The sequence below is a fragment of the Haematobia irritans genome, chromosome 1 (assembly GCF_050003625.1).
Source record: "Haematobia irritans isolate KBUSLIRL chromosome 1, ASM5000362v1, whole genome shotgun sequence".
In the NCBI taxonomy this organism is placed as follows: Eukaryota; Metazoa; Arthropoda; class Insecta; order Diptera; family Muscidae; genus Haematobia; species Haematobia irritans.
Genome location: NC_134397.1, coordinates 42,895,127 through 42,911,291, shown reverse-complemented (window position 1 = coordinate 42,911,291; position 16,165 = coordinate 42,895,127). Strand labels below are relative to the sequence as shown.

The 16,165-nt window shown below is 33.4% G+C and overlaps 1 protein-coding gene across 4 annotated transcripts in view; it reads right to left on the bottom strand.

Moving 5' to 3' along the window:
• Nucleotides 1-661: 661 nt before the first annotated feature.
• plx (PTB_TBC1D1_like and TBC domain-containing protein plx) overlaps nt 662-16,165 on the bottom strand; it is a 135,062-nt gene continuing 119,558 nt past the window's right edge. For 3 of the 4 annotated variants that reach the window (XM_075290096.1, XM_075290099.1, XM_075290098.1), the window contains 8 exons: nt 15,598-16,151; nt 13,445-13,678; nt 10,652-11,560; nt 10,435-10,583; nt 9,773-10,365; nt 9,275-9,697; nt 2,443-2,589; nt 662-2,365 (listed from right to left, as the gene is read on the bottom strand). In XM_075290096.1, the coding sequence (XP_075146211.1) occupies nt 1,211-2,365; nt 2,443-2,589; nt 9,275-9,697; nt 9,773-10,365; nt 10,435-10,583; nt 10,652-11,560; nt 13,445-13,678; nt 15,598-16,151 (4,164 nt within the window). In that variant the 3' untranslated portion in view covers nt 662-1,210. The remainder of the gene's footprint in view (nt 2,366-2,442; nt 2,590-9,274; nt 9,698-9,772; nt 10,366-10,434; nt 10,584-10,651; nt 11,561-13,444; nt 13,679-15,597; nt 16,152-16,165) is intronic. The other variant, XM_075290097.1, reaches the window with a different exon arrangement.

The window sequence follows — 16,165 nt, the reverse complement described above, 5'->3', positions numbered from 1 at the left end:
CTTTAAACAGATTTTCGCGAAAACCGATTGAACCGTTAATGCCGGTTGTTTGTTTCGTGGTGAGCAGTACCAGTCTCGGAAAATAGGACTTTTATGTAAAATCGAGAAAACTCTACTAACCAAATAAACTGATTTTTTTGATCACTCATGGCCAAAAGTTAATTTTTCCATAATAACAAATTTGGGTAGTGGACATTTGCAAAAATGTAAATTACCGATGTAATTCTACAGTATAAGATTCTTGCAGTAAATGTTGCTGTCTCTCTCTCTCTTTAACATGCCGTTAAAGTTCCCCTATAAGAAAGAGATTACTAAGAATTGAGAGAGAGAGAGAGAGAGAGAAAAAAAAATAATCAGCTCAAAGCAACTATAATTTTTTGATAAATTTTTTATGTAAAATCGAGAAAACTCTACTAACCAAATAAACTGCTATTTTGATCATTCATGGCCAATAGTCAACTTTTCCATAATCACAAATTTGGGCAGTAGACAAAAATATAAAGAGTCCAAAAATCACTGTTACCGATGTAATTCGACAGTATATGATTCTTACAGTAAATGTTGCTCTCTCTCTCTCTTCCTTTGACATGCCGTTAAAGCTCCATTACAAGAAAGAAATCAATAAGAATTGAGAGAACGAAAAATAACCAGATCAAAGCCATTATGCCTTTTTGTCGGCGTTCTATTTCAATGCTTGTCAATCTATAATATTTACATAAATCTCATAGTCAAAATGTTTTTCATATCAGGTTTCAAAATTAATCGATCGATAACCATAAACGATTCTTGTCACTTCTATCACACTCTAAGGGTATATCATTTTTCTTTATATAACGTAGTTTTTATATATATTTGTTTTTTTTTTTATTTACCTTAACAATAAATTGAAGCATATCTGTTTATGGGGGCTTTAGTTTAACATTAAGCTCAGGTTTTTGTTTTTGTTTCTGTTCTCTTCGTTTTCCATTGTTTTTTTGTGGTTTTTGTATGCGGATACTATTATGGGCTATCCGACTGTGTATTAATGTATGTAAGATTTTCTCAAAATCTATTTGGGTTTTCTTGGGCTATCTTCAGCATTGCATGAACGGAAAATTTTACTAAATACTTTTGTTTGGAGTAGGGGGCGAGAGAGGCAAACCTCTGTTGCTGTTGGCTCTCATCCAATTCAATAGAAGCTACGTAAGAACTTCGTTATAAATCAAAACCGTTAGCTTGTACTCGAGCCGCTAACATTCTGTGACATTTCTGTTAACGCTAAGGGATGTGAGCTTGTTGCCGACATATTTGGAGATGCTTCAGTTTCCGGACTACTGGCCATCGAAATCGTTGAAGCATTAGATGTGGTCTTTACATAGTGTACGGGTTTAATCGATTTCAGTTGAGTGGTACCATTAAAACGTACATTCACCTCTCCCACCATACTCAAAGGATGCATTGGTTCTTCGGTTTTATTTAATTCCGGCAATGTAGCCTCTGACTGATTGGCCAAGGCTGCCTTGGATGGAGATGTTGTGAGTAGAGTCTCTGTGGCGATACCATTGCCATAGATTTGGCGACTAGCTTGAGGTGAAAATACAGCCGGTGGATTCTTGTAGCCCATGCGACTGAAAATACTGCCAGTACTTAAGGAACTACTTTGACTGCTATTGCTACTGGTACTGGGTGGACTGAGAGGTGTACCCACCCCACTATCAACTTCCAAAGGACTCTTAATGTTGGCCATAAAACGATCAACATGTTCGGGTAATTTTAAGTCATCCAAACGGCTTTGCATTGCTTCCAAATCGGGTAAACCTTTGTCATCGTACAAACGATTGGGTCTTTGTTGTATATGCTGGCGTTGCGTTGCCTTCGAAAGCTCAGGCGATAATGGTGCAGCGCCTAGACGTGTGGGCGATAGGGAGCCACCATCGCTATTGCTTGTCATGAGTAGTGTGGGACCACCGCCACCACCACTATCCAAACGATTCATTTTCTGTTGCCTTAGCTGCTCATAGGATTTCTCAAAATAAGGTGTCTTCTTGGTTTTTTGGGGCGAACCATGTTCTTCTTTTTCGTTCAACTCTTCGAGGACTTTGAGTGGAAACCCCAAATGACTATTGACTGAAATTGATTTGCCTATTTTACGTTCTGTGAATAAGGGACGGCGTCGTTGCCTATCGAGATCATCCAGCTGTTGTAGAACCCGGCGTACCTCTTGTGGTATCTCCAAGTCGGTATTTCGTTCTACAATTTGGCCTACAAAACGACCCAATGTTTGTATTGTCAATTCAAGAGATTGCACTTGCGATTGTAAATTGGTTATTTGCGATTGTTGTGAGGAGCGTGTCTTTTCCAATTGCACTATAGATGATTGAGCAAACTGTAGGGCGAGAAGACGAAATATGTGATTATTAGGATCAACTCAAAGAAAAGCATTTGGGGAATAGATAGCATTACCTGTAATTGCTGTTCCAAATGTTGATTTCGAGATTTTTCTTGATTCAACATATCCAAGTGATGATTTGTGGAACTTATCTCCTCTTGCAGTACATTGTATTCAACATTATATTCCATTAATTGTTTGTTGATATCCAAAGTGAATACCTGCAAGAAAGGGAGAGACCATATTAGTGCAAATATTAGGCTACACAAAAAGAACATCCGTATGTGTAATCTATTGATTATATGTTTTCCAGGAAAGTTAAGGACAAAATCATCAAATTCCACGGCATTGGGTCAAAATGTTATTTCTATAGGAAAATTTGTAAATTTTTTTTCTGTAAAAATTTTGGCAATATTTTATTTCTATAGAAAATTTTGTCAAAATTTTATTTCTTATATTTCATGTTAGCCTGATACCGAAACAGGCAATTGACGTCCAAATGCATTATATCTAATTATACAATTATTTTTCGAGCTTTATGGACAGATATAGATTAAGGAACATGGTTAATAGAGCCATTGAAAAGAAAACGCCAGATACAAATCTATACACGCCTGGACTGTACATGTTTCGGTTCGGGCGAATGAACCTTTCCACAGCCTTTAGTATAGATCTGGCTGGGAGAGATAACTCAATTTTGGGCCCTTTATGCTAACTCCTTATGGAGAAAACATTTGGGAAATTTCCTCTTACAAATTGAATCATCTTTTCTCCCACTGTACATCATCTTTTCATATAACTTACATGAAATGTAATAAGCAACGATGAGCCCGTCGTAAAACTAGGAAAAACACGACAAATGTACGCGTTAGAATTGTTGTTGTATCCTGGAAACCAGTTTCTGTAAGTTGTCACATATTGTTGTAGTTGACTGTAGAAACAATAAGCATTGTTCGACTGTTCCTTAATCTATATCTGTCCATAAAGCTCGAAAAATAATTGTATAATTAAATTTTATTTCTATAGAAAATTTGGTAAAAATTTTATTTCTATAGAATTTTATATCTATAGAAAAATTTCTCAAACTTTTATTTCAATACAGAATTTTCTCAAAATGTTGTTTCTGAAGAAAATTTTCTCAAAATTTTATTTCTATAAAAATTTTTCTCAAAATATAATTTCTATAGAAAATTTTCTCAATATTTTACTTCTAAAGAAAATTTTCTCAAAATTTTATTTCTATAGATAAATTTCTCAAAATTTTATTTATAACATTTTATTGCTATAGAAAAAAATTTTCAATTTTCTTTCTATAGAAAATTTTATCAAAATACACTTTGACAGTTTAAGACCTTAGTTGTCATAGCCATTAAATTTTTTTAAGTTATCAATTTTAATTGTAGCTTAATAATGAATAAATAAATAAAATAAAATTTTTTCAAATTTTTTCAAAATTTTATTTCTATAGAAAATTTTCTCAAAATTTTTTTTCTATGGAAAATTTGTCATTGTCAAATTTTATTTCTATACAAAATTTTTTTTCAATACAGAATTTTCTCAAAAATTTTACTTCCAGAGAAAATTTTCTCAACATTTTATTTAGAAAATTTTCTCAACATTTTATTTCTATACAGGATTTTCCCAAAATTTTGTTTCTGTAGAAAATTTTCTCAAAATTTTATTTCTATAAAAAATTTTCTCAAAATGTTATTTCTATAGAAAATTTTCTCAAAATTTTACTTCCAATGAAAATTTTCTCAAAATTTTATTTCTATAAAAAAAATGTTTAAATTTTTTTTCTGAAGAAAATTTTGTCAACATTTTATTTTTATGGAAAATTTCAAAATTTTATTTCTATAGAAAATTTCAAAATTTTATTTCCAAAAAATTTTTTATAGCTATAGAAAATTTTCTCAAAATTTTATTTAGAAAATTTTCTCAAAATATTATTTCTATAGAAAATTTTCTCAATTTTTTTTTTTTCAAAATTTTGTTTCTGTACAAAATTTTCTCAAAATTGTACTTCCAAAGAAAATGTTCAAAAAATTTTATTCCCATAGAAAAATTTGTAAATTTTTTTTCTGAAGAAAATTTTGTCAACATTTTATTTTTATAGAAAATTTCAAAATTTTATTTCTATAGAAATTTTGGTAAAAAATTTGTCAACATTTTATTTCTATAGAATTTTATATCTATAGAACATTTTCTCAAAGTTTTTTTTATGCAGAATTTTCTCAATTTTTTTTTTCTGTAGACAATTTTCTCAAAATTTTATATGTATAAAAAATTTTCTCAAGATGTTATTTCTATAGAAAATTTTCTCAAAATTTTACTTCTAAATAAATTTTTTGAAAATTTTATTTCTATAGAAAAATTTCTCAAAGTTTTATTTCTATAGAAAATTTTGTCAACATTTCTATAGAAAATTTTGTCAACATTTTATTTCTATAGCAAAGTTTGTCAAAATTTTATTTCTGTAAAAAATTTTGTCAAAATTTTATTTCGTTTTGTTTTGTTATTTCTTGGTTTTGTTCTTTAAGCTTAAGCTACACTTGTAGTTTAGTCAATGTATGTTTTTAAGCTGAGATGAAAAAACAACAACAAAATATTATTTCTATACAAAATTTTGTAAAAATGTTATTTCTATACAAAATTTTGTCAACATTTTATTTCTATAGCAAATTTAGTCAAAATACAGCTTGAGAACTTAAGACTTTAGTTGTCATAGCCATTAAACATTTTTAAGTTATCAATTTCAATTATAACTTAATAATGAATAAATAAATAAAATAACATTTTGTCAAAATTTTATTTCTATAGAAATTTTTGTCTTTGTAAAATTTTATTTCTGTTGAAAATTTTGTCAAAATTTTATTTCTATACAGAATTTTCTCAAAATTGTATCTTTGTAGAAATTTTTGTCAAAATTATATTTCTATAGAAATTTTTGTTAAAATTTTATTTCTATAGAAAATTTTGTCAAAATTTTATTTCTATAGAAAATTTTATCAAAATTTTTACACCTATAGAAAATTTTGTCAAAATTTTATTTCTATAAAAAATTTTTGTCAAAATTTTGTTTCTATAGAAAATTGTGTCAAAATTTTATTTCTACAGAAAAAGTTCTCAAAATTCTATAGAAACTTATATTTTCTTGTACACTTCTTCCGTTTGTTAGATTTTATGTATGTCGCTATGCCGTTTCTCTCTTTGTTCTTCTTTCTCGTTGATCTCTCGTAGCAGTATCGCTATACTCTACGTTATTGTTTCTTCTCATTTTTATCGTACGGTTCGCACAGATTCGCACTTCTTGTCGTCGTTTTTTTTTTTTTGTTTTTTTTTTGTTTCTCTTCACCTTTGAAAGTTCGTTTCTTTCTACTCGTAGTGTGTTCTCGCTTCGTCGTAGTTCTTGTTTTCGTCTCTCTTCGTTGTAGTCCTCTTCGTTTTCCTCTTCGTTATATTATTCGTTCTTTTCTTCTTCGTCTCCTTCTTCTCACTCCTATTTGCTTTTTTCGCTCTCGTTTTTCTTCTGGTTTCTTCGTAGAGGGATTGTTCTTCTGCTTCGTTCTACTCTTTGACGTAGAAAAAATTTCGTAGGGAAATGAATGCTCTCTTCTGTTCTCTGAAGTTTACAGCTGTGAGACGTATAGTCATGTCTTCATTCGTTGTCTTCTTACCTTCTTGATAGCCTCCCTAACTTCCTCCTCTGTAGTGAGCGCATCGAGATCTTGAAACTCTATGGTGGCATTTGATCAGTAATGATCTGTACCACTGTTTCGTCCTTCAGAGTACCCGTAATAGTTTCCCGGCAGGTTTTTTGATTCCACCTTTCCCCATTACTAATGTATAGCGGATCCATACATTAGTAATGGGGAAAGTTTGTTTTCCTGACTGTTTGGACAGCTACCCCAGCCTCACTTGGATTTACTTTCTCCCTAAAACTCCTTAGTAACAGGTTGGCTGATTTCCGAGAAAATAACATTTCTAACAAAGAAAAACACATTCTTTTGTCAAGATTCGTTTTTATTATTCAACATAGTTCCCTTCAAGAGCGATACAACGATTATAACGACCTTCCAATTTTTTGATACCATTTTGGTAGTACTCCTTCGGTTTTGCCTCAAAATATGCCTCAGTTTCGGCGATCACCTCTTCATTGCAGCTAAATTTTTCCCTGCGAGCATCCTTTTGAGGTCTGAGAACAAGAAAAAGCCGCTGGGGGCCAGATCTGGAGAATACGGTGGGTGGGGAAGCAATTCGAAGCCCAATTCATGAATATTTGCCATCGTTCTCAATGACTTGTGGCACGGTGCGTTGTCTTGGTGGAACAACACTTTTTTCTTCTTCATATGGGGCCGTTTTGCCGCGATTTCGACCTTCAAACGCTCCAATAACGCCATATAATAGTCACTGTTGATGATTTTTCCCTTCACGAGATAATCGATAACAATTATTCCATGCGCATCCCAAAAAACAGAGGCCATTACTTTGCCAGCGGACTTTTGAGTCTTTCCACGCTTCGGAGACGGTTCACCGGTCGCTGTCCACTCAGCCGACTGTCGATTGGACTCAGGAGTGTAGTGATGGAGCCATGTTTCACGAAATTCCTTTTTTCCATTTTTTTCACAATAAAAAAAATTTGCTTCACAAAAGACGCTCTATCTCAATTTTGACACGAATCATTTGGTAGTATATAAAAAGGTTGGTAGTAAAGGGTGATTTGTTAAGAGCTTGATAACTTTTTAAAAAAAAAAACGCATAAAATTTGCAAAATCTCATCGGTTCTTTATTTGAAACGTTAGATTGGTCCATGACATTTACTTTTTGAAGATAATTTCATTTAAATGTTGACCGCGGCTGCGTCTTAGGTGGTCCATTCGGAAAGTCCAATTTTGGGCAACTTTTTCGAGCATTTCGGCCGGAATAGCCCGAATTTCTTCGGAAATGTTGTCTTCCAAAGCTGGAATAGTTGCTGGCTTATTTCTGTAGACTTTAGACTTGACGTAGCCCCACAAAAAATAGTCTAAAGGCGTCAAATCGCATGATCTTGGTGGCCAACTTACCGGTCCATTTCTTGAGATGAATTGTTCTCCGAAGTTTTCCCTCAAAATGGCCATAGAATCGCGAGCTGTGTGGCATGTAGCGCCATCTTGTTGAAACCACATGTCAACCAAGTTCAGTTCTTCCATTTTTGGCAACAAAAAGTTTGTTAGCATCGAACGATAGCGATCGCCATTCACCGTAACGTTGCGTCCAACAGCATCTTTGAAAAAATACGGTCCAATGATTCCACCAGCGTACAAACCACACCAAACAGTGCATTTTTCGGGATGCATGGGCAGTTCTTGAACGGCTTCTGGTTGCTTTCACTCCAAATGCGGCAATTTTGCTTATTTACGTAGCCATTCAACCAGAAATGAGCCTCATCGCTGAACAAAATTTGTCGATAAAAAAGCGGATTTTCTGCCACTGATTTTGGTAATAAAATTCAATGATTTGCAAGCTTTGCTCGTTAGTAAGTCTATTCATGATGAAATGTCAAAGCATACTGAGCATCTTTCTCTTTGACACCATGTCTGAAATCCCACGTGATCTGTCAAATACTAATGCATGAAAATCCTAACCTCAAAAGAATCACCCTTTATATAAAAATAATATGCATTTAATACTAGCGACGCCATCTATGTGTCAGACCGGGGACTTATCAGCCAACCTGTTACATCGGCATAGCTATGTCCGTCATAAGGTTTTACGACAACGTCGATAGGTCGTTCCTTTATTCGTTTTATGTTTGATCTTCTTTTGGACTTCTCTTCTTTCCTTTCGGAGAAAGCTATTTCTAACGCCTTAGTGCTTTCTTTAGAAATTTGGGTGTCGTTTGCCTTCTTCTTCGGTTTCTTTTCGGGGTTTGTCTCGGCTGGGCTCGACACACTTCACTTGTTTTTGAGAGTTTGCACCGTTCGAATTTCTAGGGTAAGATCCTGTTGCCTCCTTTTCGGTATGTTGGACTCTCTTTCATTCTCTGCCGTCTACCAGTTTCTTCGATAGTTGTCGATTTTGTTCATCAATTTCGGATACTCCGTTTTAAACATCCTTTTGCCTGTCTATCATTGTTTTCATCTTCCGACGTGCTGACTGACATTTCGCTAGGGCCTCATCTTCTGATAGTCTCATTTTTCCCTATGTACTCCTGTTTTGGCGAGCAATAGCTAGAAAAGATCCTCGCGGAATCATTTACTTCTATGTCATCTCTTGAGTTGTTCGAAGTTTCACAGTGTCTGGTACCACAATAATACTCCGAGGCGTATCTACTCCTGTTTCTTCTTCTTTCGTCGACTTGCGGCGCACCGAAATTGTCGGCGAACGAAGTATCTTAGAGCTTCTTCCAAAGATAGACTCTATTCTCTCGTCTGCGATATGAGTCCCAAATTGGAGCCGTTATCTGTGTCCGATAATGTAGTTGTCCTTTGGAGTGACCCCTGAGTGGTCCCTATGCAAGCAGTGAGGTCCTCGCAAGAGTTGACATAAGACCTTATGGGCGTTCAGAGCCAGGTTGGCCGCTAATCTGGATGTCGTATCAACAGATCCTACCTTGCCAACTACCAGTGCAGCTCTCTGATATATGGATGGAAGACCACCACCTGTCAGCGATGAAGACCACCACCTGTCAGCAGATCGGTGCTATCTCAGCTACGATCCGGCATCCACTCACTTCTGGACATTCGCCTCTCATCACGAGGCATCTCTACACATGTCCTGTGAACCTAATAGACCTTACACCTACCTAACCTAATCTCCTATTTCGCAACATATAAGTTACCATCGATATTAATTTCCCTTACATTTTATAGACTTTCAGCTTGCGGATACCTCTCCCAATGTTAATAATCTTCTCGTTCCACTTACCATTTTCAAAACTTTCTCCATTGTCTTAGCATCAATTTTTGGTACGACGGTCTTCAAATAATCCATAATCTCCTCGAAATTATCACGGGCCAGCAATTCCGTTTCATGGACAGTAAGTAAAGCGATGGCAAATTTAAAAATCACCTCTGATGATTCCAAAAACATTAAATCAAAGACCCGAGCAACAAAACCCAATGGAAATTGTGAACTGAAAACAGTCAAAATCCACGGGGCAGCATACAAAGTGGGAGAGACATCATTTTGATCGAGCCAAACATAAAGATTGGGTAAATGATCTTTAACCAAGCGAGACAATTGATACAATTGCAATTGGAACTTTTTCATATCGGGTAAATATTTGGTACGCATTTGACGATGAAACATTAAATGTTTCAATAGCTGGAAGGCTTCAGCCTCTTCACACTGGAAAAGAAACAATGAAATTTGGTTAGAATTTTTTTTTTCGAGGATATGTTTGTTTTCGTCTCTGATACTTACATGCAAGAGCAGAATACCACAAATAAAACCTAAACCTTGACAATAACCCAATTCAGGATCCAATATTGAATAGGCCTTCAAGAGATTAAATAAAGACAACTGACCCAAGCCCAAGGGATCCTTATAGAATTTATGATTGGGAAATGTTCTTCCCAAATCTATGAAGATGGCATGTTGATGCTCGGTAAGATTTTTCAAGAGAGCATGATAGGGCGTATTGAAATTGGGAAATTTCTTTGTATCCACTGGTGCTGTATACATGGAATGTTGTTCGGCCAAAAAGGACCAGACTTCACCACGCTTGGATCGTGGAACTCCAGTCTTAATGGCCTGAGCCAAAACTTTGGGATCCTTTTTATTGCCTATTTTCATGGAGTCACGCTCAATGAACATTTCCCAACGATCGATTAATTGTTTATCGCATGGCACTATCTCCTCATAGTCCAATTTCATGCGTTTCAATTCATTCTCGTTTTGTCGGACTTGTAGCATGGCATTTTCCGTTTCCATGCGATTGAGCAAAATGGTTTGACGTATAGCGGTTTTCCAAAGTTCTCGCAATTCTTCACGGGTCCTCTTACCAATTTTGGGTTCTAAAAAAACAATTTCAAAATAGCATTAAGGAGGGAAGTTGCACGAAATTTTGAATTCATCCAACTTACGTGTTATCCTCATGGGTGATAAATATTCCGATTGGCCATCGGCATTATCCATACCCTTGGAGGGGGTAACGACACTGTTAAGCATGGCTTGACGCCAAGAACCCTGATGGGCTTCTGCTTCCTTGGGACTATTGCCAACTTTCATGAATCTAAAACGAAAACGAAAACCAATGAATCTTCCTCTTTGTCATCTCTTCTCCTCTCATCTACTACTCACATATCCATCATGGGTGATTTTAATTGTTCCGCTTGTGGCTTACTGGGACTAGTGCCGCCTACAGTATTGGATCTTGAACGAAAACCTTCTGGCGGTGAGGCATCACCTCCTGTACTCTCTAATTTAGGATCAGCTGAACTCTCCCTTATCTTGTGGTCCTTGGTTTGTAACGAATTGCCTCCCATATCATCGCGCGATGCCTTGCGCTTGAGTAAATGATCAAATGAATTGGTCAGTGATCGTTTAGCCTTCATAAATATGGTACTGCCACCCAAATATTGATTTAGAAACTCGGATCTATTCTCTGCCGTATCATGGACATGTCTCTGTTGCCGTGATTCACAGTGGGCCCTCAATAGCATCATTAGGAATTGATTTTGTTCCTGCAATGGGGCTGTCATTTTCTCCGATCCATAGAATTTCGCCCATATGGTATCTTGTTCATCATCGCTCAGAGTCTCTATGCGTCTAAAGATCATACTCTGAGTTTTCTTTTCACTCAAACCCTCAACATCGGCACATAGTTTGTGATACCACAACATCGGGCAATGATCACAAGAGAAGATCTGGGTCGCTTCTTTTTTCTTCTGCTCGGCACAGGTGACAAAGGCCTGCGATATGGCCGCCACTATATCATCGCATACATGATCCGATTGACATTTGAAGACATAACCAATATAGCCATCATTATGAGCTTCACGGCATATAATACCAAAATGATCGGCATTCTTTTGCCCTTGGGCACAACTGGCCACATCTTTGAAATCCTTGTAGAGTAAGACTTGTTTGCGATCGGGTGAGATTAGGCGAAGATCTGAGCGACCCACCAGAAATACCATAGTGCGATTCTGTTCAACATAGGGTGGTATGCAGCCATATGAAGCCGAGCGATCACGTTGCTTGGGCAAGCTAAAATATGACATGGGGGAAAAAGGAAAATTATTAACAAAAAAATCAAAATAGAGCAGAGGTTCTACCAAAAATGACAACGAAAAAATTTTCCCAAAAAGGTTTATTAAGCAAAACAAAACTCCATTAGCTTACCTTGAGAAAAACTAAAAGTGAATAAAAACATCTCTACTTCAAATAGAAATAAACATTAGAAATTTGTTTGATTTCACTATGAACTCAAAGAGTGCATATCTATGCTAGGTAAATTCACACATTTTTCAAATATTTACGTTTGCAACACTATCACTAAAATCAAAGGATAAGTAAGATTCGAAGATAAAGAATCCAGTTCTATAGCTTTATATGAAAAATAATACGTGTATGAAAATTCTATGTAATATTAATAAAAAAATAATAACAATAACTAAAGTGATTATATGCTTATAAAACAAAAAATTTGAAATGCCTTTTAGCGCTAAAATAATAATACTTAGGGCCAGTTTCTCAATGTCTTGTTATTATTTATCGTGTCGATAAAACAGCTGATCCCATACAAAAATTTTACTAACCGGAGGTCTATCCACCGGTTAAAATTAATCGGAGGATGAGAAACTGGCCATTATTCTTGTTATAAATCATATAGTTTTAATTTATAGCCCTAGTTTTAATTCATTTTCTTTTATTTTAAATTTCAATTTTAATTTTAAATTCAGTTTTAATTTAATTTAAAATTAAAATATTTTCACATAAAACTATGTATTACTGGAATCTCTTTAATATAATTTTCTCATAGGAAATATAAACATGCTAGGAAAAAAAAATAAGAGTGTTAGCTAAAATATTGCTATATAATCTCATCAACTCAAGGCAACCAAAAATTACAACAATTCTCTCGAAAAAAATTTTCAAAAGAAACTAAAACAAAAGCAGGCAAACATACACACACAGGAAAAACCCTATGAACATCTCATCGTTTTACTCACTTATCCAAAAGTGAATAAAAACAACTCTACTTCAAATAGAAATAAACATTAGAAATTTGTTTGAATTCACTATGAACTCAAAGAGTGCATATTTATGCTAGGTAAATTCACACATTTTTCAAATATTTACGTTTGCAACACTATCACAAAAATCAAAGGGTATAAACATAAGGGAGATTCGAAGATAAAGAATCCAGTTCTATAGCTTTATATGAAAAATAATACGTATATGAAAATTCTATGTAATATTAAAAAAAAAAGTAATAATAACTTATATGCTTATAAAACAAAATAAAAAATATTTGAAATGCCTTTTAGCGCTAAAATAATAACACTTACGGCCATTTTCATGTAGCTCCGTTATGCTTTAACTGCCAGTTAACAGAAAGAAAATTGCAAACATCTTCTCTCCGGTTAACTTTAACTGAAAAATTTTCGTCAGTTAAGTTCCTAACTGGCCTATGGAATATAAACGCAAGATGACAGCTTCGTCTATAATACGGTTTAAAAGTTGGTTAGTTAACGGAACACTAACGGAGCTTTATGAAAATGGGGGTTATTCTTATTATAAATCATATAGTTTTAATTTATAGCCCTAGTTTTAATTCATTTTCTTTTATTTTAAATTTCAATTTTAATTTTAAATTCAGTTTTAATTTAATTTAAAATTAAAATATTTTCACATAAAACTATGGATTACTGGAATCTCTTTAATATAATTTTCTCATAGGAAATATAAACATGCTAGGAAAAAAATAAAAGTGTTAGCTATAATATTGCTATATAATATCGTCAGCTCAATGCAACCAAAAATTACAACAATTCTCTCCAAAAAAAATTGTCAAAAAAAACTAAAACAAAAGCAGGCAAACATACAGACACAGGAAAAAACCTATGAACATCACATCGTTTTACTCACTTATCCAAACCGTAGTTAGGATGTAATTGTTGTTGCTGTTGTAGTGTAGAATTATTTTGTGATTGTTGTTGTGTCGTTGTAGTTGTTGCTGTTGTAGTTATTATAACCGGAGTCATAGGTTGTTCCTGATCTTGTTCTTGTCGTGGTGGTGAAGGGTGCTTATTGATTATAACATTACTGGGTAACGGTTCATTTTCATCAATAGTCTGAGATTCATTTGAATTCTCATTATCTCTGAGTTTAGTTGTAAGATATAAATATACGTAGTGGAAAGAGAAAACATAACGAGAGTGGAAAGAGAAGATATAACGAGAGATCATATTAGAAGTTTGATTGTCATTGAATTGTATTACCAGACCAAAAAAAAACGTACCAAGAACCCAACGTACACAAAAGAAATGCAATTATTTTTTTTAATTAAAAAATTATTGATACGATGATGATTATTTTTATTAAGAAATGTATTCTATGTTAAAAAATATTCAATGATTTTTTTAATTATTTGATTCGATTAATTTGTAAAAGTATTGATTTAATCAAAAAAATTTTTTTTTAAATTAATTCAATCAATATATTAATCTAAAAAAATCAATCTCATAAATTGTTAAAACAATTAATTTTCTTATTACGAGAATATTTAATAATATCACCTCCGTGATTGAAGCAATTAAAATTGATTGAATTAATTGAATTGATTAATCCCGTGATTGAAGCCAATAAATTGTTTGTGTAGTCATATTATTGGAGAAATTTTATAGCTCTTTGCAGTTTTCAAACACAAAAAAAAAATATTTTGTTTTGATTTCAATTAATAAATTGGTCCACTAAATTCAATTCAAAATTTTTCAATCGCGAATTTTAATAAAAAAATTAAATGGTTCAATTAATTGCTCTTTTTGATTTGATTAAAAAATAAATTTAAGCAATTTAAATTTTATTGACATTTCTTCAACTATTAAAACGTATGGCGATTATTTTTTAGACAAAACCGAGGGGCACAAGCACCATAAACCCCAGTTGTGTTGGTAAAACAAGCTGAAGTTACAAAATTGAAAGGGCTTGAAAGCACTCGAGCCCAATCTACAAAAATTTGGAGAAAGATTTTATTTCTATAGAAAATTTTGTCAAAATTTTATTTCTATAGAAAATTTTTTTAAAATTTTATTTCTATAGAAAATTTTTTTAAAATTTTGTTTCTGTAGAATATTTTGCCAAAAATTTTGTTTCTATAGAAAATTTTGTCAAAATTTTATTTCTATAACAAATTTGTCAGAATTTTATTTCTATGGAAAATGTCAAAATTTGATTCCTATATAAAATTTTGTCAACATTTTATTTCTTAGAATATTTTGCCAAAATTTTGTTTTTATAGAAAATTTTGTAAATTTTTTTAATGAAACACAATTTTAATTTCTATAAAAAATTACAATTATATTTCTATAGAAAATTTTGTTAACATTTTATTTCTTAGAATATTTTGCTAAAATTTTGTTTACTATAGAAAGTTTTGTCAAAATTTTATTTCTTAGAATATTTTGCCAAAATTTTATTTCTTAGAATATTTTGCCAAAAATTTTTTTATATAGAACATTTTGTCAAAATTTTATTTATATAGAAAATTTTGTCAAAATTTTGTTTCTGTAGAAAATTTTGTAAAAATTTTATTTCTATAGGAAATTTTTGTCAAAATTTCAGTCTATTAAAAATGTTGGGTTTCCAAAAATAAATCGCATCATTTTCTGTCTCGGGGAAAACGATTATCAAGAATCTATAACATTCGATCAAAATTTAATTGACAGATTTGATATGGAGTCTTTTAGAAAGACCACAAACACCTCTAAAAATATGACAGATAAATTGATGCATAGAAATCTGACAAATTACTACAAATACAGATTCTGTGCTAAACTATTGCCCATGGCTGTTGTAAGCCTTTCAATGAGATGGTTCGTATTCAGTCGTGGTATTGGGGATCAAAAAAAGTTTTGGGATTCCATCTCAGTCGTGAAAAAATATCTATTACGGGATTTAGTTCCGTAAACAGCGACATGGCAGGAATTAGTGTGTCTTTAAAAATTTCTTTAGTAAGTCATACGAAAGACCAACTCCGCACGAAATATCTGTCAATGATGTCTACTCAAATTGCTACTTACTCTCTTTTAACTGGAATATCCAATTGACTAATGCCACGCAATAAACGTGATTTAGGTGATTTATTTTCCTTATTATTTTCCTCGGATTGTTTGTTGTTGGAGTCAACCTCACTACTGAGATCAGCTTCGGTAGATTCAACATCACCCTCTACAGCAGTCGATCGCGATGGCGCTGATACAAAAACGTCATCTTTATCCTCCTCTAAACGTTTGGCATCTTCTCGCTCGGCAGCCTCTTCATCTTCTTCCTTGACATCGTTGTCTTTAAGGGGACCGTTTTTCAAATCCATAGGACCACCAGTGGCACTAACAAAAGTCCCCTCACTAGTCATGGACATTTTACGATTTGATGACATTTGCATTAAACGTTGCCGTTGTGCATCGTAAGCCTTAAATTTCGGCAATGCATCATCGATAAAGGAGTACGGTACACGTTTGTGAGATACACGAATTTTACCCACATACATAACCTCAAAGAAATGTGTGTGATTTGGCGAAATATCGGCAAGAAGTGAGAGGTTACTTTGAGCTGAGGTAGATGTTGGAATGTTTACCTATAATGGGTACG